The sequence below is a fragment of the Coregonus lavaretus genome (genome assembly GCF_964263955.1).
Source record: "Coregonus lavaretus genome assembly, chromosome: 13".
Lineage (NCBI taxonomy): Eukaryota > Metazoa > Chordata > Actinopteri > Salmoniformes > Salmonidae > Coregonus > Coregonus lavaretus.
In genome coordinates this window covers 32,358,727-32,383,480 of record NC_140000.1, presented here as the reverse complement: position 1 = coordinate 32,383,480, position 24,754 = coordinate 32,358,727, and the positions used below count along the sequence as shown (strand labels likewise).

Sequence of the window (24,754 nt, the reverse complement as noted above, 5' to 3'; positions counted from 1 at the left end):
AATTCATTAAAAATCCTACAATGTGATTTTCTGGATTTTTTTTCCTCATTTTGTCTGTCATAGTTGACGTGTACCTATGATGAAAATTACAGGCCTCTCTCATCTTTTTAAGTGGGAGAACTTGCACAATTGGTGGCTGACTAAATACTTTTTTTCCCCACTGTAATTAGAGGATACATGATTGAATACTGGACCCAGGATTCAGACCTTCAAGGGTAACAGAATGGGATTTAATTGCCTGCAGGTTTAGTTTAAATGAGTCCTCATTCATTTACACGTATACTAAGTGAATAACAATACGGTGAATTTAGATCTGGTCCCATGATAAATCTGCATCAGCACTTGAAACCAGGAAGACCAGTAAGTTTATCAATGCTCTTGTCAATCAGACCAACCTCAAAATCAATCTCAGTCCCCCTAATATGAATTGTCTTAATAAGCAAGCTGTATTACACAATATTCAGATAACAAGAACAGCAGCAGCAGCACAAGAGCATGGTCTTCATGTATGTCAGTGGTGCATCATTTATAGAAATATGCTGATTTAATTATCTATAGGCTACAACAGCTGTCCTCTGAATGTATGAGTTCCTCTTCCAATTGCATTATCATAGGAGTGCAAAACTGACCCTATATGTCACTGCGACTATATGCCACAAACATACATTCCCATTAAATTACCTAATTTATATCCTTGCAGACATAGGCTGACAACACAATCTATAGAATGGTTGATTGTTTAGCAACAAAACCGATGCGTGCGTAACTGTGGGGCAAAACAGACAGGGTTGGCTTTAGAATGTTGACAACATGTAAATGATATTTAGTCACCAAAGTTGATTGAAAACATAATACATTTGCACAATGAGCACTTGTTGTCTCTCAAATACATCATTAAAGTTGTTGGTTAGCTAGCTAGCTAATTTTAGCCATATTAGCATTGACATGAAATCAATCAAACACCTCAAAACAAGACAGTGTCAAGAACAAGATGAAACTACAGTAGCTGAAACGAGACACTTATGATTCCCCACATGGCAGTTTTTTGTAATTGTTGCTAGCCATTTGGCCATCCAGAATCACAACAACTTACAGACTTCTGCCCCATTGAAGGGTGCACATTGTTTTCGTGACGTTGTCAGCTAACCCATCTATACAAAGTCAGGTAGGGTCACTATGTTACTATCTGTAATACAGTGCAGATGAGACTGTAAAGTGAGAGTGAGAGTGTGTAGAGATTGCGGGCGAGACGATTGAGTTTTCATCTTCTACTGGCTTAGAATGAATGGAAAGGTACCTTTGATCATGAGCGCATAAGCACACTCTTCAAGAGCAGAACAGATAGCTAGAGATGATTGTCAGTGAGTTCGGCATCCAACTGGCATATCTTTAATACCCAGGGGACACTGACATGGAGTCCGCTACGCTCATCAATTATACTGAGGCCACGACACCATCTGTATATCACTAGAAACAGGGCATTCAGGGTAAAGAAAACCCACAAATTATTAAACTTCCACAAATCAGTTAAATCAGTTAGTTGTTCCTAATCTGAGCCAGATATCACTTTAAAGAATTTGAGGGAAATTTATTTTCCCTCCAAGTTATGGTACCTCCTTTGAAACATTTTGCATGTTTTTAGTGGGACTTGTCTGGCGCTTTGTACGCAATCAATGTATTTGTATAAGAGTGAATTTAACAAAACCAGAGTAGAACGTCTAGAAATGGCCCTGGATTGGATGGTAAATAAAGTATAGAAAGTGTAACAGCAATTTGCAACACTAAAGGACATTATTGAGTACGTACTTCAGTTTTCTATGGAAGTATAAATAGGAATGTAATCACAGACATCATGGAGTGTAGAGTGTATGGTGAATGCACAATGTTAACATACAGAACGTTCATACCGCAACCCCTGTGAAAGGAAATGTTAGGGACAATACTGTACTAAATGCACAACAGCGGAGTGTTAGCCTGGCTGATGGGTAAATCCATTTGAATTCAAAAACGTTTTGACAGCACCCCTTTTGATTTGAACAAAACCTTTCATATATATTTACCCATTGTTGAATTGTTCAGAAAGTTTCTTTTTGGACCTGAATGCCAAAACATTCAAGAGATAAAGGTGCTCAAAGGTACCCTATTTTGCATACCCTACCATACCATGAGATATCCATGTCTTCATCACTGGAAAAGATAAACGGTTGAGATTGATATCATTTAAAAGCTTACAAACAGGGTTGGCAAACTATTTTCTAATAATACTTTTTATTTATTTTTAGCACTGGAGAAGCCAAGCCCCCCAAAAAGCCATATTACATGTGTTGTGATAATTGTGTTGTTTGCCCCATAACCTGTTAGTTCATATGCCTTGTGACCGTGACATATAGGCCTAAGGCCGAAACAATAAGAAGACACAGTGGCAGAAAAATTAAACCACACCTTTGTTTCATCACAAAACCAGAGAGCAACCTCTGTCCGGTAAAATCCACAAACCATATTACATGTAACAAACAGTTACATGACCTACAGCATGGTCAAGCAAGTTAATGTTTCCAACATTTTTGGATTAGTAAACAACTATTGATTTAGAACCAGAGTTACATGACCTACAGCAAGTCGCAAAGAAAACAGGAGCTGCCTCCACTATTCCAGTACCATTTCAACATAATCAAATCACCTATACATAGTCTAATACTGTGACAACTAAAAGATACCAAAAACAATTTAGTCCAATCAATGTAAGCTAAATATGATTTGGCTATCCATGGTTCTGATTTCTGTGTGTGTGTGCACGCATTCAAGTAGAAAAAAACGTTGACTCACCCTACGCCAATGTCATCCTCCTCTCTTTCATGTTTACGAACGTTCTATGACTCCGTCATACAGTACGTTTTTAGTTTTTGTTGTCATAGGCTACCTGGCTAAAATTCTTGCTCACTAGCCTAACTTCCTTTCATTGGCAACGATGAGCCAGCTAGTTAACATTAGCCTACTACAACTAGCTACATATTGATCTTCCATCCTCTCAGGTTGGATCAGAATCACCGTTATAATCATTGGCCAGTACGGAGAATTAAGTCAAAAAAAAGTCAAAATCTAATTTAGGAAAGGGCCAAGTTTAGCTAGCTACCTAGCCACCGGAGGACAACAACACAACGAGATGCACATTTTGCTCTCAATGTGATGTGATTGGTGTGAAGCCAAAAACAAAATGGCTTCCCTTGACACTTTTTTTTGGTGCCCCAGGACCATTCACAGTTGAGCTGCTGACTGGCTATTATTTGATACTTTTTTATCAAGGGAGGCCAAATGCTCGCTGGCTTCCCTTGCATTCAATGCTACGGGGGTAATAATGTCATACTCTTTTTGACCAGACAACATCAGATATATGGGCTACACATACAGAGACTGAGGGATGCTGTTTCGCTTGTTTGGATGCTTTCTCCGGTGAGATACATTCAGCCTCTTGCGAATTGAAGGAAAATTACGAAACACAGAGAGATGAAAGATACATTATTTTATATATGTTTTTTGGTCAATGTTTTGGGGAAGCATGGCTTCCCTTGGCTCCATGAATACCCACCACTGCTATAATGGGAATATAAATTAAATTTCAACTTTCAAATGGCACCACAAAGATTGTTGGAAGTCCACTCATCAGAGAATGTTGACTTGAATGGGAATATCTCGTTTTAAATTATACTTTCAATCTTCCATAGGAAACCTATTGAAATCATAGAAGTATAGATAATAGAACAGACATGACTATTTACAGTTTTTTTATCGCTTTGGTACTATTTTCACAAGTATGTGGTAAAATGTCACAACTCTTAGTATAAAAATCTAAACAGATCATCAAAAAGGCTGTTTTTTCAAAACTTTAAGCACATTTTCAATTGACTAAGTACAACACACAAAATCACACAGTAACTTTTTCACCAAACCTAATCAGTGTTTCATCTAGAAATACCTTTCATATAAAGTCATTACCTTTCACAATGCCATGCTCACAATACTTTTCATATGATTCTCTTCTCATTTGTTTGAATACATTTGACCATCACTTGATCCAAATGCGCTTAATGGTAAATCACTTAACCTTTTGGTAAACCTATAGATTTTAAACTGGTTTGTCTACTATACATGGACTTTGAGACCTGCAGAAATGAAATGTGTGTTTGTTTGTAAAGTATAAACATCTAAATTACAAGTATGATACATGATAACCATATGTATTGACTACTCGTTATTGCTAATTGATTTCAAATAGTGGTAACCACAATTGGTTACCATATTTAAGGGTATGTGTGAACACTTGCAATTTCTTTCAACATGGAGCAGGATAGACAGCAAGGGAGAGGAAGAAATCAAAGAGCTCGTGGACAAGCGGCCCGTCAGAGAGGTGGGCATTGCCCCCTTGATGAGCTTTAATATTGCAAAAATACTGAACAAAAATATAAACGCTACATGCAACAATTTCTAATATTTTACTGAGTTAAAGTTCATATAAGGAAATCAATCAATTGAAATAAATTAATTAGGCCCTAATCTATGGATTTCACATGACTGGGCAGAGGTGCAGCCATGGGTGGACCTTGGAGGGCATGGGCCCACCCACTTGGAAGCCAGGCCCACCCACTGGGGAGCCAGGCCCAGCCAATCAGAATTAGTTTTTCTCCACAAAATGGCTTATTAGAGACAGAAATACTCCTCAGCACCGCCTCCACCCCCACTCAGACGATCCTGCAGGTGAAGAAGCTGGATGTGGAGGTCCGGGGCTGGCGTGGTTACACGTGGTCTGCGGTTGTGAGGCCGAATTCTCTAAAACAACATTGGAGGCGGCTTAAGGTAGATAAATTAACAGCTCTGGTGGACATTCCTGCAGACAGTATGCCAATTGCGCACTCCCTCGAAATTTGTGGCATTGTGTTGTGTGACAAAACTGCACATTTTAAAGTGGCCTTTTTCTGTCCCCAGCACAAGGAGCATCTGTTCAATGATCATGCGGTTTGTTTAATAAGCTTCTTGAAATGCCACACCTGTCAGGTGGATGGATTATCTTGGCAAAGGAGAAATGCTCACTAACAGGGATGTAAACAAATGTGTGCACAAAATGTTTGAGAAAAATGTCTGGGATTTTTTATTTCAGCTCATGAAACATACGACCACTTTGAATGTAATGAGTGGAGAACAGGAGGGCTTCTTAAAGAAAAACTAACAGGTCTGTGAGAGCCGGAATTCTTACTGGTTGGTAGGTGATCAAATACTTACAGTGGGGGAAAAAAGTATTTAGTCAGCCAACAATTGTGCAAGTTCTCCCACTTAAAAAGATGAGAGAGGCCTGTAATTTTCATCATAGGTACACGTCAACTATGACAGACAAATTGAGAAGAAAAAAAATCCAGAAAATCACATTGTAGGATTTTTTATGAATTTATTTGCAAATTATGGTGGAAAATAAGTATTTGGTCACCTACAAACAAGCAAGATTTCTGGCTCTCACAGACCTGTAACTTCTTCTTTAAGAGGCTCCTCTGTCCTCCACTCGTTACCTGTATTAATGGCACCTGTTTGAACTTGTTATCAGTATAAAAGACACCTGTCCACAACCTCAAACAGTCACACTCCAAACTCCACTATGGCCAAGACCAAAGAGCTGTCAAATGACACCAGAAACAAAATTGTAGACCTGTACCAGGCTGGGAAGACTGAATCTGCAATAGGTAAGCAGCTTGGTTTGAAGAAATCAACTGTGGGAGCAATTATTAGGAAATGGAAGACATACAAGACCACTGATAATCTCCCTCGATCTGGGGCTCCACGCAAGATCTCACCCCGTGGGGTCAAAATGATCACAAGAACGGTGAGCAAAAATCCCAGAACCACACGGGGGGACCTAGTGAATGACCTGCAGAGAGCTGGGACCAAAGTAACAAAGCCTACCATCAGTAACACACTACGCCGCCAGGGACTCAAATCCTGCAGTGCCAGACGTGTCCCCCTGCTTAAGCCAGTACATGTCCAGGCCCGTCTGAAGTTTGCTAGAGTGCATTTGGATGATCCAGAAGAGGATTGGGAGAATGTCATATGGTCAGATGAAACCAAAATAGAACTTTTTGGTAAAAACTGAACTCGTCGTGTTTGGAGGACAAAGAATGCTGAGTTGCATCCAAAGAACACCATACCTACTGTGAAGCATGGGGGTGGAAACATCATGCTTTGGGGCTGTTTTTCTACAAAGGGACCAGGACGACTGATCCGTGTAAAGGAAAGAATGAATGGGGCCATGTATCGTGAGATTTTGAGTGAAAAACTCATTCCATCAGCAAGGGCATTGAAGATGAAACGTGGCTGGGTCTTTCAGCATGACAATGATCCCAAACACACCGCACGGGCAACGAAGGAGTGGCTTCGTAAGAAGCATTTCAAGGTCCTGGAGTGGCCTAGCCAGTCTCCAGATCTCAACCCCATAGAAAATCTTTGGAGGGAGTTGAAAGTCCGTGTTGCCCAGCGACAACCCCAAAACATCACTGCTCTAGAGGAGATCTGCATGGAGGAATGGTATGGTGTTCTTTGGATGTAACTCAGCATTCTTTGTCCTCCAAACACGACGAGTTGAGTTTTTATCAAAAAGTTCTATTTTTGTTTCATCTGACCATATGACATTCTCCCAATCCTCTTCTGGATCATCCAAATGCACTCTAGCAAATTTCAGACGGGCCTGGACATGTACTGGCTTAAGCAGGGGGACACGTCTGACACTGCAGGATTTGAGTCCCTGGCGGCGTAGTGTGTTACTGATGGTAGGCTTTGTTACTTTGGTCCCAGCTCTCTGCAGGTCATTCACTAGGTCCCCCCGTGTGGTTCTGGGATTTTTGCTCACCGTTCTTGTGATCATTTTGACCCCACGGGGTGAGATCTTGCGTGGAGCCCCAGATCGAGGGAGATTATCAGTGGTCTTGTATGTCTTCCATTTCCTAATAATTGCTCCCACAGTTGATTTCTTCAAACCAAGCTGCTTACCTATTGCAGATTCAGTCTTCCCAGCCTGGTGCAGGTCTACAATTTTGTTTCTGGTGTCCTTTGACAGCTCTTTGGTCTTGGCCATAGTGGAGTTTGGAGTGTGACTGTTTGAGGTTGTGGACAGGTGTCTTTTATACTGATAACAAGTTCAAACAGGTGCCATTAATACAGGTAACGAGTGGAGGACAGAGGAGCCTCTTAAAGAAGAAGTTACAGGTCTGTGAGAGCCAGAAATCTTGCTTGTTTGTAGGTGACCAAATACTTATTTTCCACCATAATTTGCAAATAAATTCATAAAAAATCCTACAATGTGATTTTCTGGATTTTTTTTCCTCATTTTGTCTGTCATAGTTGACGTGTACCTATGATGACAATTACAGGCCTCTCTCATCTTTTTAAGTGGGAGAACTTGCACAATTGGTGGCTGACTAAATACTTTTTTTCCCCACTGTATATTTCGCCCCCCAGTCCTTTTTCCATACAACTTAGTCTAAAGGTGTCGAATGAGTTTCCTGTAAACAATAGATATTATATTCCTTCTCTTTTAGCCAGGTAAGGACTGATCGACTTTTCTTATTATCTGCTAAGCAATTACAACTAGCTATACTTATTTCACCAATTACCATAATGAGATACAAGTTTTGATTATACTTACCATAATACATATGTTTGTAAACTTACCATTAAGAAGTACCTTGATAATTGAGTGTCCATATAGCTGTACCATGATATTTGCACTGTTAAGCATGCTGTTGCTGCAAGTAAGTAAACCTCTAATTGTCTTCCAATATTCCACCCGCTAAAACCTCCCCCCATCCCAAGTTGGCTTGTCGTCCCAGTGACTGGCTGACCATCCCTGGACACATGGATCCTAGGGCCTTTAAGAAATAGGGGCCCAACCGTTAAAAAGAGCACACCTACAGTACAGAACCAGATCCGCAGCCAACATAATTTTGAACGCCTTCGCCTCTGTTGTACTGTATCTAGTTATTTAAAAATATTAATATTAATTTATTCCCACAATTGAGGGATTGTTACCTATAAGAAGGGCTGGCAATAGAAATTCTACATTATTGTCAACAGATATGGGATGCATACACTCACTCACCACACCCCTCCAAAACAAACACCTCTGCCCCTCTCCCCCCTTCAACCCATAGATTGACCTACACCCACCCTAAGTATGCATTGTTTGCTATTGGATTAACTGGTAGTTAAAACAACTAAATTGAAAATATATCATTATGTTGTGTTTTGCTGATTAAACCAATGTTCTCATTACATTTCACAATAAACATATATTTTGAATCAATGGTTGTGTAGTGAGAGATGTTTACAATCCAAATGAATGCACAATGACAGGTTCTGAATGAAAGACTGGCTGCGTTATAAATGTGACCAGTTTTAAGTTTTGTACTAAGAGTTGTGAAAATAGTACCAAAGCGATAAAAAATAACTAAGTTGACATTCGACAGTTGGTGGACCGGTGGCGATCTTTGTGGTAGTAATTAGAAGTTTTCAAATCATTTTAAATTTCAATGGTGCACCAGCTAAATTGAAGTGGTCTGAAGGGATAAGTCCATTCTATGAATTATATTTATATGATTGAAATGACACCCACCCTGTATTCAAGAGGATGTTGTGTCTCAACCGATGGCGGGCACAACACAAAAACAGATGATGTAAAGTAGGGTCTAAGCTACAACATATTCAAATATGAAAAAAATCTGAGTTTACTCGATTTTTGATAATTGACGTTAAAGCGGCAATCAGCAGTACAAACAATAACAAAGCGCTCTCCTCACCCCTGTTTTGGTAAAAAGATGAGGGATGGGGCTGGAAAAATGTAACCTCTCAAATTCATAACCAGAACAATGGATGCAAGAACTGACCCATCCATGATATCAAAATACAGAAATACCGGTTGTATTCCTCTATTTTGAAAGTTACATTTTGGGACTATATCAACAATGGACTAATGAAACAAATACCAAAATATAGCTTTTTGGTTGGAGTTTTCCTTTAAAAACATCAAGACCAAAAAAGTGTTAATCAAATCAAAATATATTATATATTTGAGAATCTTCAACGTAGCCACACTTTGCCTTCATGACAGCTTTGCACACTCTTGGCATTCTCTCAACCAGCTTCATGAGGTAATCACCTGGAATGCATTTCAATTAACAGGTGTGCCATCTTAAAAGTTAATTTGTGGAATGTCTTTCCTTCTTAATGCGTTTGAGCCAATCAGTTGTGTTGTGACAAGGTAGGTGGGGGTATACAGAAGATAGCCCTATTTGGTAAAAGACCAAGTCCATATTGTGGCAAGAACAGCTCAAATAAGCAAAGAGAAACGACAGTCCATCATTACTTTAAGACATGAAGGTCAGTCAATACGGAACATTTCAAGAACTTTGAACGTTTCTTCAAGTGCAGTCGCAAAAACCATCAAGCACTATGATGACACTGGCTCTCATGAGGACCACCACAGGAAAGGAAGACCCAGAGTTACCTCTGCTGCAGAGGATAAGTTCATTAGAGTTACCAGCCTCAGAAATTGCAGCCCAAATAAATGCTTCACAGAGTTCAAGTAACAGACACATCTCAACATCAACTGTTCAGAGGAGACTGCGTGAATCAGGACGTCATGGTCGAATTGCTGCAAAGAAACCACTACTAAAGATAAGAAGAAGAGACTTGCTTGGGCCAAGAAACACGAGCAATGGACATTAGACCGGTGGAAATCTGTCCTTTGGTCTGATGAGTCCAAATTGGAGATTTTTGGTTCCAACCGCCGTGTCTTTGTGAGACGCAGAGTAGGTGAACGGATGATCTTCGCCATTGTGGCTCCCACCGTGACGCATGGTGGAGGTGTGATGGTGTGGGGGTGCTTAGCTGGTGACAATGTCAGTGATTTATTTAGAATTCAAGGCACACTTAACCAGCATGGCTACCAAAGCATTCTGCAGCGATATGCCATCCCATCTGGTTTGCGCTTAGTGGGACTATCATTTGTTTTTCAACAGGACAATGACCCAAAACACACCTCCAGGCTGTGTAAGGGCTATTTGACCAAGAAGGAGAGTGATGGAGTGCTGCATCAGATGACCTGGCCTCCACAATCACCCGACCTCAACCCAATTGAGATGGTTTGGGATGAGTTGAACCGCTGAGTGAAGGAAAAGCAGCCAGCAAGTGCTAAGCATATGTGGGAATTCCTTCAAGACTGTTGGAAAAGCATTCCTCATGAAGCTGGTTGAGAGAATGCCAAGAGTGTGCAAAACTGTCATCAAGGCAAAGGGTGGCTACTTTGAAGAATCTCAAAAATAAAATATAAAATATATTTTGATTTGTTTAATACTTTTTGGTTACTACATGATTACATATGTGTTATTTCATAGTTTTGATGTCTTCACTATTATTCTACAATGTGCAAAATAGTAAAAATAAAGAAAAACCCTTGAATCAGTAGGTGTCCAAACTTTTGAGTGGTATTGTATACACACACACACTATATATATATATATATATATACACATACATACACACACAGTTGAAGTCGGAAGTTTACATACACTTAGGTTGGAGTCATTAAAACAGGGAACTTTTACTAGGATTAAATGTCAGGAATTGTGAAAAACTGAGATTAAATGTATTTGGCTAAGGTGTATGTAAACTTCCGACTTCAACTGTATGTGTATATATACAGTTGAAGTCGGAAGTTTACATACACCTTAGCTAAAGGTCAGGGCTTTGTGATGGGCACTCCAATACCTTGACTTGGTTGTCCTTAAGCCATTTTGCCACAACTTTGGAAGTATGCTTGGGGTCATTGTCCATTTGGAAGACCCATTTGCGACCAAGCTTTAACTGATGTCTTGAGATGTTGCTTCAATATATCCACATAATTTTCCTTCCTCATGATGCCATCTATTTTGTGAAGTGCACCAGTCCCTCCTGCAGCAAAGCACCCCCATAGCATGATGCTGCCACCCCCATGCTTCACGGTTGGGATGGTGTTCTTCGGCTTGCAAGTTACCCCCTTTTTCCTGTGGATATAGATACTTTTGTACCTGTTTCCTCCAGCATCTTCACAATGTCCTTTGCTGTTGTTCTGGGATTGATTTGCACTTTTCGCACCAAAGTACGTTAATCTCTAGGAGACAGAACGCATCTCCTTCCTGAGCGGTATGACGGCTGCGTGGTCCCATGGTGTTTATACTTGGGTAATATTGTTTGTACAGATGAACGTGGTACCTTCAGGCGTTTGGAAATTGCTCCCAAGGATGAACCAGACTTGTGGAGGTCTGCAATTTTTTTTCTGAGGTCTTGGCTGATTTCTTTTGATTTTCCAATGATGTCAAGTAAGGAGGCACTGAGTTTGAAGGTAGGCCTTGAAATACATCCACAGGTACACCTCCTAATGTACTCAATGATGTCAATTAGCCTATCAGAAGCCATTACTTAATTGACTGGAATTTTCCAAGCTGTTTAAAGGCACAGTCAACTTAGTGTATGTAAACTTCTGACCCACTGGAATTGTGATACAGTGAATTATAATTGAAATAATCTGACTGTAAACAATTGTTGGAAAAATTACTTGTGTCATGCGCAAAGTAGATGTCCTAACCGACTTACCAAAACTATAGTTTGTTAACAAGAAATGTGTGGAGTGGTTGAAAAACAAGTTTTAATGACTTCAAACTAAGTGTATGTAAACTTCGACTTCAACTGTGTATATATATATATTATACACTATATATATTTATCTATTTATTTTTACAGGTAAATTGACTGAGAACACATTCTCATTTACAGCAACGACCTGGGGAAAAGTTACAGGGGGGTGGAGAGGGAATGAGCCAATTGGGAGTTGGAGATGATTAGGTGGCCATGATGATATGAGGGTTAGATTGGAAATTTAGCCAGGACACCGGGTTTAACACCCCTACTCTTACGATAAGTGCCATGGAATCTTTAGTGATCAAAGAGAGACACAGAAAGACAGCACCCTTCATATCACCTCCACCTTACCCGACACCCTAAACCCACTACAATTTGCATACCGCCCAACAGATTCACGAATGACGCAATCCCCATGATCAGGGATGAGTTGTTGAGGGAAGTGAGTAATGGGAGAAAGTCTCCAGAGATGGTCTGGAGAAGGGAGGAGGGGATGGGGTCGAGTGGGATTTTATCTGGAGAGAGAGTAGAAAGAGCTCAAGGCGTAGGGTAGTTATGTGTGAGTGGGACCAGTGGACTCAATAGGCTGAGTGAAAAGGCTGATATATATTCATATTTTGGACTCTGACATTGCTAGTTCTGATATTTCTTAATTTCTGGTTTTAAAATATATGTTATGTTATTGCTAGATATTACTGCACTGTTGAAACATAAGCATTTCGCTGCACCTGCGATAACATCTGCAAATCTGAGTACGCAACCAATAAACGTTGATTTGACATCCCGAGTGGCTCAGTGGTCTAAGGCAGTGCTAGCTGTGCCACTAGAGATCCTGGTTCGAATCCAGGCTCTGTCGTAGCCGGCCGCGACCGGGAGACCCATGGGGCGGCGCACAATTGGCCCAGCGTCGTCCAGGGTAGGGGAGGGAATGGCCGGCAGGGATGTAGCTCAGTTGGTAGAGCATGGTGTTTGCAACGCCAGGGTTGTGGGTTCGATTCCCACGGGGGGCCAGTATGAAAAAATAAAAAATAATGTATGCACTCACTAACTGTAAGTCGCTCTGGACAAGAGCATCTGCTAAATGACTAAAATGTAACTGTAAAATTATTATAAAATGTAACTAACTATACACCTTTTTCCACTAATGAGACACTTAACCTTCAACAGCTTGGCAAAGTCAACTCTCCAATTATGAACAGAATCTAATGAAGTGTATTATTACATACTCAGTGCATGGCATGCAAGGACATGTTCCAAATATAATCAGGGCTTATGACAGAAATTGATTTCCTAATTGTAATTTTGGTGTTTTTATGTGCCGGTCTCCTAGCTGTGCTCTATTGACAACCGGCAATAGAGCACAAACAGACGGGCACTCAGGCAAACTGACTCCCATCTCATATGACTCACCTGTCCAGGCTGACAGCGGTCATGACGGCTGCACAGGCCACCTGATTGCAGTTGTCCAGGGAGGTGATGATGGTGCAGAGGGTGCTGCCAAACACCCAGTGCCCCCCACGCGCCCACTGGTGGATCAGGAAGGGCATGACCGTCACATGGACCACATCAGCCACGGCCAGGTTACAGATGTATACGTCTGGGACTGTCTTCTTTGTGGTCCTGTAGAATAACACACATCTTAGCACTGTCTGTACTCTGTGTTCCATACATTAAGAACTAACAATAGTGGACTGCATAACTACTGCATACTTATCACATCTAACAACAAAGCAAACTTAATCTGTGCTTGTTCAATTTTGTTCTGTGGGCTGTTCTGCCTCAAAGGGCAGAAAGAATGGTAGGTAGGTTGGTGATGGTGGAGGATGTCATTAACATTCTTATTGTCATACACAAGCTTGCTGGTTCGCAACCCATCCCAAACCCTTACTGACTGGTAAAATCAAAGGCCTTGCTTCAAAGACTCTCTGTATGGAAATATAAGGACTGGGCCATCTACAATTTAGTGTACACAGTACACACAGCCCGGTAATGGGATCTTTAGGATTGCTTTTCAAGTCCATTGTTCCACCTAAAGCAATGTTTCCCAACTCCAGTCCTCGAGTACCCCCAACAGCACACAGTTTTGTTGTAGACCTGGACAAACTCACCTGATTCAACTCATTGAGGGATTGATGATTAGTTGACAAGTTCAATCAGGTTTGCTGGTCCGGGGCTACAACAGAAATGTGTACTGTTGTGGGTACTTGAGGACTGGAGTTTGGAAACGCTGACCTAAAGGAGCTGCTGACACTAACATGGTCTAACATGGTCTAAGGCACTGCATCGCAGTGCTAGCTGTGCCACTAGAGATCCTGGTTCGAATCCAGGCTCTGTCGTAGCCGGCCGTGACCGGGAGACCCATGGGGCGGCGCACAATTGGCCCAACGTCGTCCAGGGTAGGGGAGGGAATGGCCGGCAGGGATGTTGGTAGAGTATGGCGTTTGCAACGCCAGGGTTGTGGGTTCGATTCCCGCGGGGGGCCAGTATGAAAAAAAAAAAATGCACTCACTAACTGTAAATTGCTCTGGATAAGAGCGTCTGCTAAAATGTAAAATGTAAATGTATATGTTCCATACACACAAAAAGCTTATTTCTCTCAAATTTTGTGCACAAATTTGTTTAATTCCCTTTTAGTCAGCATTTCTCCTTTGCAAAGATAGGGTTAGCTAAAAGGGTTAAGGTTAGGGGAAGGGTTAGCTAACATGCTAAGTAGTTGCAAGGTAGCTAAAAAGTAGTAAGTAGTTGAAAAGTTGCTAAACTTGTTCATAATGACATTCGAACTCGCAACCTTTGGGTTGCTAGAGGTTCGTGTTATAACCATCTGTCTTATGTAACCATACCAAACGTAACATATCATACTAATTTGAGTATCCTGGATTTAAATTTACTGTTATGCCTAGTCTATGAGACGTTTTAGAGAATTTGGCAGTACATCCAACCGGCCTCACAACCGCAGACGACATATAACCACACCAGCCCAGGACCTCCACATCTGGCTTTTTCAACTGCGGGATCATCTGAGACCAGCCAACCAGACAGCTGATGAAACTGTGGGTTTGCACAAACTAAGGATTTCTGCACAAACTGTTAGAAACCATCTCAGGGAAGCTAATCTGCGTGCTTGTCGTCCTCACTAGGGTCTTGACCTGACTGCAACTGGCCACTGTCACGCTGAAGAAGTGTGCTCTTCACGGATGAATCCAGGTTTCAATTGTACCGGGCAGATGGCAGACAGCATGTATGGCGTCATGTGGGCGAGCGGCTTGCTGATGTCAACATTGTGAACAGAGTGCACCATGGTGGCGGTGGGGTTATGGTATGGGCAGGCATAAGCTACGGACAACGAACACAATTGCATTTTATCGCTGACAATTTGAATGCACAGAGATACCGTGACGAGATCCTGAGACCCATTGCCGTGCCATTCATCCGCCGCCATCACCTCATGTTTCAGCATTATAATGCACGGCCCCATGTCGTAAGGATCTGTACACAATTCCTTGAAGCTGAAAATGTACCAGTTCTTCCATGGCCTGCATACTCACCAGACATGTCACCCATTGAGGTATCAGCTGACCTCAATCTCTCGTTTGGTAATTCTAGAACGGACGGGCGAGAGATGGCGGATTGAAGATGGCGGTGCAGAATGCCTAATGAGAAATCGCAATATTCAATATCTCTAAAAATGACTAAATAGTAGCACTACACTGATCTATTTACTCGTGGGCAATAACATTCAAGCTGGATAATAACCCCCCAAAAGGTATAAGGCTAGCGAAGGTTAATGATAAATATTACAAACACAGTCAAGGCCAAAACATGTCGGAGAGAAACCAGGGGAAAAAATTGAGAACTAAACTCAAAGAGAAACTATGAGATTCCTCGACAGACACAGATTATTTATGCTTTTCACCACTTGATACAGTAAGAGTGGAAACCGACCTGCTAAAATCACTAAATTATACATTGGGCATACTTTAACTTGTCAGTAAATAAATAAAGAAGGGGAGCCTCGAAATGAGTGACGAAAAAGCTGCGACAATGGAGAAAGAAACAAACAAGCTAAAAGGTACAGTCAATACTATTGAAACGGACGTTAAAGAACTTAAAAAGGAGAACATGTTTCTGAGAGAAGCCTTACTTGAAACAGACTAGATCAATGCGAGAATCTGGTACTTACTGGTATTAAAGAGAATGAGGGTGAAGATCCTGAAAGTGTGGTGAAAGAATTCCTTCTTAAACCGCTACAGATCCCAGGCGATAATGTCGACAAAATCAAACTTGAACATATACACCGTTTCGGACAGAGGACAGCGATACGAGTGCTCAATCGTTGCCAAATTAGCATTTTTGAAATATAAAATAATGGTCAAAAGACTCGCACAAAAACAGGAATGAATCATCAGTTCCCAAAGGAAACTGCAGAACAGTGCAAAGTTCTGGACCCACTCTTCAAGGTGAATAGACTTAAAGGGAAACGCAGCTCTTGTTGTCGAGAAACTGTACATTGATAATCAACTGTTCAATTTCCCATAGAGGAGTTGATTAATGGAACACCCAATACTATCTATGGTAGGGATTGTAATAATAAAATACAACAATTGATAAAGAAATAAACTACAAATACACTATACCATTCAAGATAGTGTGGGGATCTAGATGTGATGCCTAGCTTAGAAAGAATAGATTAATGATTAAACATAATAGGTTTGTACTGTACTGATATAAATTGTTTCACATAACAAGCTGTGATTCATGTGAGGAATGTTAGGGAGTAGGGTGAGACAGACTTGTATTTCTCACAGACACATACACACTGCCTCTTTGTTAAACCATCACACTCAAGGACATGTGTACTGCAAAAAGGTGCTGACTCTACAGGGTGTGATGATAACAACTTATGCCTGGCAACAGTGTGCAACGGTAAAGCGCCAAGGGTCTGGGACCAGCCTGTGCGGCAACGATTGGCTGAGTAAGTCTAAACCACGCTCAGTCTCTACTCTGATTGGCCAGCAGGGAGCGGGAACTATCTCTGTCAGAGTATTTGAAGAATAACTTAGAACAATGGATCAGTTCTCTGAATGCCCTGCGTGGTATTTCAGTGGACCCGTATATACGAACATCATATTTACCATTGAAGGTTTTGCATTAATTAAAATACTAGTATATCTTAGAAGACGTGTTGACCTCTTTTGTTCCTAATACCAGATTTGAATTGACGCAACTTAACAATAGGGAATGTTGTAAAATAATTAATATTTGACTTTCTATTCATAGTATTTATAAATAGATAAAAGACAGTGTAGTATCTGAGGAATTATGACTTTGCTAACGTTTTCAAATGGAACCTGAGAGGAGGTTTATTCAGCTTAGAGGGAGCATCTGGGGAGTAGTTTTGTGGGGACACCCCATAGAACAGACGAAGTCTGTTGTGTGGAGACAGGTGATTGGTCTGTATGGGAAACCACCCACAGCAGGGTAAAGATTATAAATACTTGGTTGAGACAAAGGAGAGCAGAATAATCATATTTGAGATGGGGCGATTATTCTCCAGGTATCTGCAGGTATCTGTAAATCGACGCTGTAACCCTTTGTTATGAATAAACCTTTATGATGAAAATACAGCGTCAGCAGTTCTCCTTGGTCACACAGCATTATTAGCAACGTTTTCTCAACACAACAAAATGGCGACGAGGAATTCGGACGAATTGCGTTTTTTCTCAGTGTTTCATTCATGGGCGCCGAGCTGACTTTCGCTCCGGAGTCCGGCAGATAAGGGTGAGTTTTGTCACCACTTTGGGCTCTGGTTAGTTCGTGTGTCTGTGTGTGTGCGTTGAATAAATGCACCGTTAAGAACTTGCGTGTGCGTTGTTGGTTATATGCTGTGGGATAGGAGTCCATTCTAAATTTGTTTGCGCTGGTAAACAACGCAAAAAGGGGGGAGTGTCTATAGGGATATTTTGCTTGAATAAAGTTCAAGAAGAATAGATTGAAAGGAATAAGGCCTAGGGTAAATGTGTACAATTTAGAACCATTGCTAATCTACGTTAGCCCTCCCAGGAGGCGATCACTAGGATGGGCCAAAAATCCTAATAACACGTTAGGTGTAGTTAGGTGAGTCCAGGGGACTTGAGGCTGTGATATATATAAATATATATATATATATATATATATATATATATATATATATATATATATATATATATATATATATTCGGTTGTAAGTTACCTCTCAGCATGTGGTTGACGAATCATATGGTTGATGTGACCGCTCATTGAATGTCCGCGGACCTCGTGGCAGCCTAAATTTAGAGACAAAGGAATTATACGGCGCAATGGAGGTAACATGCTACATGCTACATGATACATGCTACATGGTACCTTAGGGGTCCATAGGAATGGATTGAGCCTCTTAAATTGTGTTTAGAATAGTGTAGGATTTGTGTCCTATGGTTTGTGAGCTCTGTTAAGTGTTATTGTTTGTCTATGAGGGGTAAAAGAGAGGAAGTACAGCGGGACTGTTAACTTTCTGTTGTCTAGCTTGGAGAGAGCTGGGAGAGAGCTCTGTTCACGCTGAAATCGTAGTGGTGAATGTACTACGCATGCGCGTGATTATATGACTTTAGAGTTACGTAGGGGTAAATATGCCACTCCCCTGCCTACACTCCTCTGCGGGGAGAGCAGACAAACAAAGAGAGAAGGTTTAGAGACTAATAGTGTATTCTGGTTGTTACATCGGCTGTTGTTTAAAGATGAAACTGTTTTCTTGAGACCTATTGAATTGATAAATGAGAGAGAGATGTTGACGGATTAAAAATAAAAAAATTAAACAAAATAATAATGTTATTGAGCTATTTATAATATTCCTGAGTTAATTCTTAGCGCGAATGTGACTAGAGAAATATTGAATGGTTGAAATAACTCAGTGAGTGCATGAACTACTAAATTCTTGTCTGTTTCTTTGTTATTCTGTCATATGAGAGACGATAAGAGGAAGGAGAAGAGAGAGAGAGCGGAAGTGCTGACGTGTACATCACGCGACAGGGTGTGATGCGACAGAGTCTGCTGCAACAGGATCGAGTCAAACTAAGGCCAGTACTCTTCTATTTACAAAACCTACCTTCCCATACAGGATATTTTGTGTGCCTAGCATAATTGATGTTATGACAATTTGACAAGGACTTGGCAAAAGACTGATCAATTGATGAAAATAAGAATTGCATATTGGAGTTTTTGTGCATGAGTGGGTTTGATTAGATATGAGGGGAATCGAGTACTGACATTATTCTGTACAATTAAGGTAATTGGGTGCTTATTAAGCAATGGGGTTTGTGAGTACTGTAGTGTTGTAGGATTAGAAGTCTTTATTTTTTTGGATTGCTCTGAAGTTGACTACTTTCATTTAATTTCCTGATTTGATGTGGTAAGATTGCCACTAATCAATAATTTGGTAAAATAAAATAAAATGAAAAAATAAATAAATTGATGAATAAATTAATTGATTAATTAATTAATTTGGGGGGGAAAAATAGGGAGGAAACTATAGGCTATATAGTCTAAAATAAAATAATTCACAATAAAGGAATATAAAAAAAAAAATAGTTGTTACAATGGGGAAAAAGGACATCAGAACTATGAAAGTAATTACACCTGTTGATATAGTTGAAAATAGTAAACCTTGCAATACCATTAACTAAAGGTTATCTGGAAAAGGGAATAAAAGTTGGCATGACATTGAACAACCATAGCTAGTGGAAGGGAATCTTAACCCTGACGTCATCAACTTGATGAAAGTGATTGAATAATAGAGAGAGGATAAGCAGAAACGACGATAAAGAAAACTCCAAAAGTAGGAAGAAAATGAGATGTCTGGAAACTAAGGGTGGAATAAGCTTCAGGAAGATGGAACTTGAAGATGAAGATGAAGAAGAAGATGATGATGATGATCAGAGTGATTGAGAAGAGATCATGGGTGGATATGACTCTGTGATTAGAAGGAAGTTGGCAAGAGAGGAAAGAAGAAGGATACTAGAGATTTGATCTCTGATGGAAGTTGAAGGAAGAAGAATACAAGAGATTCGAGTTCTGAGGAAAGTGAAGATGGAGAAAGTGATAAAGATTTGGAGATTAAAGGTGCTTTATGTTCAAGAGGATTTTGTCCAACAATGATTAGCAAAGAAGAAATAGAAAGAGATATAGACTGATGCGTATTATGCCTGGATAAGGGGAATAATTTAGAAGAGACAAAGAGAACTGGAACAACAACTCAAGAAGCTGAAGATACAGAAGAGAAGAAAAAACTGCTGAGAAAAGGATCCCAAGAATTGGAGGAGAAGTATACATTGAGGCCAAGGGAAGAGAGCACCAGTAAGAAGATGATGGAAGATGATATTTCGAGGACAGAGCCTAGAATATAAGCCTTTGAAGAATACCGATATGTCAACAACTAGAAAGAACAGGACCAAGAAACTCTCAGAAAACTTGATGAAATACAACTGGGGGAGAAGAAGGAGAAGAAAAGCTTTGGTTATGAAGAATCAGTGTGCACCAAATCAACAATCACTGCCACAGCTTCAACTGAACAAGGTCAAATGCAATTGTACCAGCCACAACTAGTGGTACAAGTTGTTTCATATCCATAGATAGTTTCTGGAAAGAGGGAATTTCAGAGGAAGATACAGGAGCAAGTGAAGATCATCTGGAGGACAGGTGAACCCCTATAGGGGCCCGGAGCAAGGATTCTAGGGGTGCCTAGAAGATCCGAAAGGGGGGTGTCAGCTGGTAGCACCAGTTAGGGGAAAAAGATCCAACAATTGAAGTGAAAACAAAGGACTATAGGAATTGATGGTGAATAGCGGAACAGCTTTTATCTGTGTTCAGCCTGAAGAGGTTACACATCTCACTATGTAAAATCAACTAATTAGGATAGGGATTCGAGGGAGTAAAACAGTTGATTACTCTTAAGGAACCAATTGAGCTCTGCTATAAAAATCTGAGAAAATTACAATACCCATACTGGTATCAGAACATATACCTATTGCATTGTTGGGAAGAGATGCATTGTGTAAGTTGAACTGTACAATAAGATGTACACCAGAAGCCTGTCTGGTAGAAGATTATAAAAGAGTAGGGTTTTTGGGAATCATATTTGCTTGAAAAGGTTGATTATATCATAGGAAGGAGGACAATCTGTCTTAAAAATAATGTTAAAAGGGGTGACTGTTATTCTTGGTTACATTCCTACACCAAGAGGTGAATAAGATGTCAAACTAGGCTAAAAGATGCTCAATCGTTTGCCAAGTCTGTGTGTAAAGAAGTCATAAGCAGGTGGGGATTACCCGATCACATGTCCTAAAATTTGTGGGAAAGGATTTTGTGAATAAATCAGTGAAATGGTTTTTCTAAAATTAGTGGGAAAGGAATTTGTGGATAAATCAGTGAAATGGTTTTTGAAAAAGTTAGGAGAAAAGTCAGATTAAAAAGTTAGGAAAACTAGGGTTGAAGGAACTCTATGACAGTAAGCTAAGCTTCAATGTTAGTAGTAAGAGAGAGAGAACAGTGGTGAAGGGAAATTTAGAGTTCAGTGGGAAGATAGATATGGTAGGAGTTTAGATCTGTTAGGAGCAGTTGCATTGAGAAAGTATGCGTTGCTGAATGATAAGAGAAGATTGAGGGTGATTGTAGTATCTATATTTACAATTCCCAGCAGGAAGATCAATGTGATTATAAGTGTATTTTTAGTAATCAGCAGTTTGAAAGTGAGGGATTAGAGTTAGGACTGAGAGTTAATGTAGTGACACTAGTGGTGATAGATGGAAATACAAGTAAAGAGTTCAAAGCCTTAGGGAGAATGGGTGAATCAACAACAATGACATCAACACTTCAACATATTATAACAACAGTGAGAAGCAATTCAACTCTTTCAACATTGACAGTTATTAAAGCTATAAATATATCACATTTGATTACAAGGGAGCCAATCGCTCCAGCACCAATTTTAGAGGAAAAGACTGTCATTAGGGTTAGGATGGGTGATACAGCTCATCTTCCTTGTAGATGTGAGAGAAGGAATGTGTAGAGGTGAGATTCCTCTCATGTGGAGAGAAGTTTTGAATGGTAATGTGACTATTGGGGATTTTAGAAACATCTGGGGTTTGTGGTGAGAGAATATATTCTTACCCTATGGAGAATATATTCTTACCCTATGGATGTTACATGTTGAAGTTGAAGCTTCCATATGAGGTTTTAAAATTAAAAGAGGGGAAGAAAGGGACATAGATAAATCTGATTATGAAAGAGAGAAGTTTCATAGTCTGGGAAGCCTACCATTGGAGGATAAGTCTAAGAGAGAAGTGGGGATTTTTCCATGGTATGGTGTAAAATTTGAGAAGATAACATAGATAATATTACTTATAATTTGAAGGGTTTTGCAAAGGAAACGATAAGAGGGTTTAACCTTCTGTCAAGACTCAATGGAGTATTGATAGATAGATATCAATTTTGAATATCCGATAATTTTTCAGAGGTTTAAATGTTAGGATGATAGTTAGTATTTTGTTATGAATCAAAGGGGGGAAATAGAATGTGATTCATTTTATATATCATTTTTATATTCTTAGTTGATATTGATGTTTTAATTTGAATGTGTTGTTTTGCAAAATATACTGTTTGGTCTTTTCTTTTCTTCCAGAAGCATATGGGGGAATATGTAGAGATTCAAATGCTCAAACAAGGACAATATGAAAGGACAATATGAAGGGACTGGAGGAAGTGGAACAAGGAAGGTGTGGAAATGTTCCGATTCCATCATCGACGATGCATTGGAAGTCGACACTGCTGAGGAGATGAAGTGTAGTGGACTACATTCCAGTGTCTGCAATGATATATAGACATATTTGCATGTGTAATACATAATTTGTGTCATATTCTTTCTGTATTAATTTTTGTAGGATGATATTTGCTGTTATTGGGTACATGTGGGGATCTCAGATGTTTTTGTTTTTTTCGTGAATGCTTAGGGATATGGGGTCTAGGCAGGGATAGAGAGAATCCACAGGAGGGTTCGATGGGTCGACCAGCCTGAGTGTGGACGTTTTGGATTGTATTTTGTTTGCTGAGGCTTTCATGTGTATTCAAATTGCATCATAGTTTCAAATGCATTGATAAAGATTTATGAATTGATCTGGAGTACTTAAGTGGTTGCCTGGGGCAGAGTGGCCGTGAGAGAATTTTACTGTCTTGATTGATGGAGGGATATTTGGAAAGAAGGCTGCCAGATAGGTTTTTCGCTCTCACACTCCATAAAGATTTGTTCATATTTCATAGAAATGTATTCACACTTCATAAAGATTTGTTCATATTTCATAGAAATGTATTTACACTCCATAGAAAAATGTGTTTTTGGTTAATTGTTAAAGATACTCAATAAGAGAAATTGTTACTTGTCATAATCCTATTCTGTTTGTTTTCAAGACTTAATTAGTCTCGAAGGGGGGAATATGTAGTATCTGAGGAATTATGACTTTGCTAACGTTTTCAAATGGAACCTGAGAGGAGGTTTATTCAGCTTAGAGGGAGCATCTGGGGAGTAGTTTTGTGGGGACACCCCATAGAACAGAGGAAGTCTGTTGTGTGGAGACAGGTGATTGGTCTGTATGGGAAACCACCCACAGCAGGGTAAAGAGTATAAATACTTGGTTGAGACAAAGGAGAGCAGAATAATCATATTTGAGATGGGGCGATTATTCTCCAGGTATCTGTAAATCGTTGCTGTAACCCTTTGTTATGAATAAACCTTTATGATGAAAATACAGCGTCAGCGGTTCTCCTTGGTCACACAGCATAATTAGCAACGTTTTCTCGACACAACAACAGCATTAGAAGAAAGGATAATTATTGAAATAATACATCTTCAAATACAAGGAACTGGAACACAAAAGTACTTAAAAGCCCGAATTTAGGTAGGAATCAACATGGTAGGGATAAAAACACAGCAAACAGAAGACATCGAAGGCACATATGTGGGTATGTGTGGGATATACATTTTAAAATAAATTATAAATATAGTTGATTTATTTGTCCTATCATGGTGGAACGGTCCCCAACCCTATACATCCACCAGAGCGACCCACACACTAAGGAGAACTCCTTATCTGTTTTATAGGCCTACTGCAAGTAGCCTATACACAGCCAAGACAGAAAGATGAACGCGGTCAGACACCCACTAAAGCAGCACTGCCCCCTCAAGAGTCTGAGCCTGCCTGGCAGGGTTGGTCCAACAAAGCCAAAGCCCATGGATGGGTGAGCATAAGATACAAAGAATTTCTCAAAGCTACTTTTGAGAACCTTGATGGACTTTGTACCTAGCAGGTGGGAATTGCGGTGGGGTGCCCCCACCCAGGTAGTGGCAACACTAGCTGCAGTAACCCATGGGGAGGGAGTCACACTCTGACAATCAGAGAAGGGGCAAATTATTGTGGCCCTGGTGGCACAAAATAATCAAAAGGTCTGACTGCACAGAGATGCTTGGGAAAATGGTCACAACGGGGGACCAGCGTGTGTTTGTTTCAGGGTAGGGGGGTGTACAGTTGAAGTCGGAAGCTTACATACATCTTAGCCAAATACATTTAAACTCAATTTGTCACAATTCCTGACATTTAATCCTAGTAAAAAGTCCCTGTCTTAGGTCAGTTAGGATCACCACTTTATTTTAAGAATGTGAAATGTCAGAATAATAGTAGAGAGAATTATTTATTTCAGCTTTTAATTCATTCACATTCCCAGTGGGTCAGAAGATTACATACACTCAATTAGTATTTGGTAGCATTGCCTGTAAATTGTTTAACTTGGGTCAAATGTTTTGGGTAGCCTTCCACAAGCTTCCCACAATAGGTTGGGTGAATTTTGGCCCATTCCTCCTGACAGAGCTGGTGTAACTGAGTCAGGTTTGTAGGCCTCCTTGCTTGCACACGCTCTTTCAGTTCTGCCCACACATTTTCTATAGGATTGAGGTCAGGGCTTTGTGATGGCCACTCCAATACCTTGA

At 40.2% G+C, this 24,754-nt stretch overlaps 1 protein-coding gene across 1 annotated transcript in view; it reads right to left on the bottom strand.

The window, feature by feature from the left end:
* LOC311140018 (melanin-concentrating hormone receptor 2-like) overlaps positions 1-24,754 on the bottom strand; it is a gene marked incomplete at both ends in the record, with an annotated part of 42,757 nt that overhangs the window by 5,577 nt on the left and 12,426 nt on the right. Inside the window, one exon of the mRNA XM_084174992.1 lies at positions 13,120-13,329. Coding sequence (XP_084031118.1) covers positions 13,120-13,329 — 210 coding nt within the window. The remainder of the gene's footprint in view (positions 1-13,119; positions 13,330-24,754) is intronic.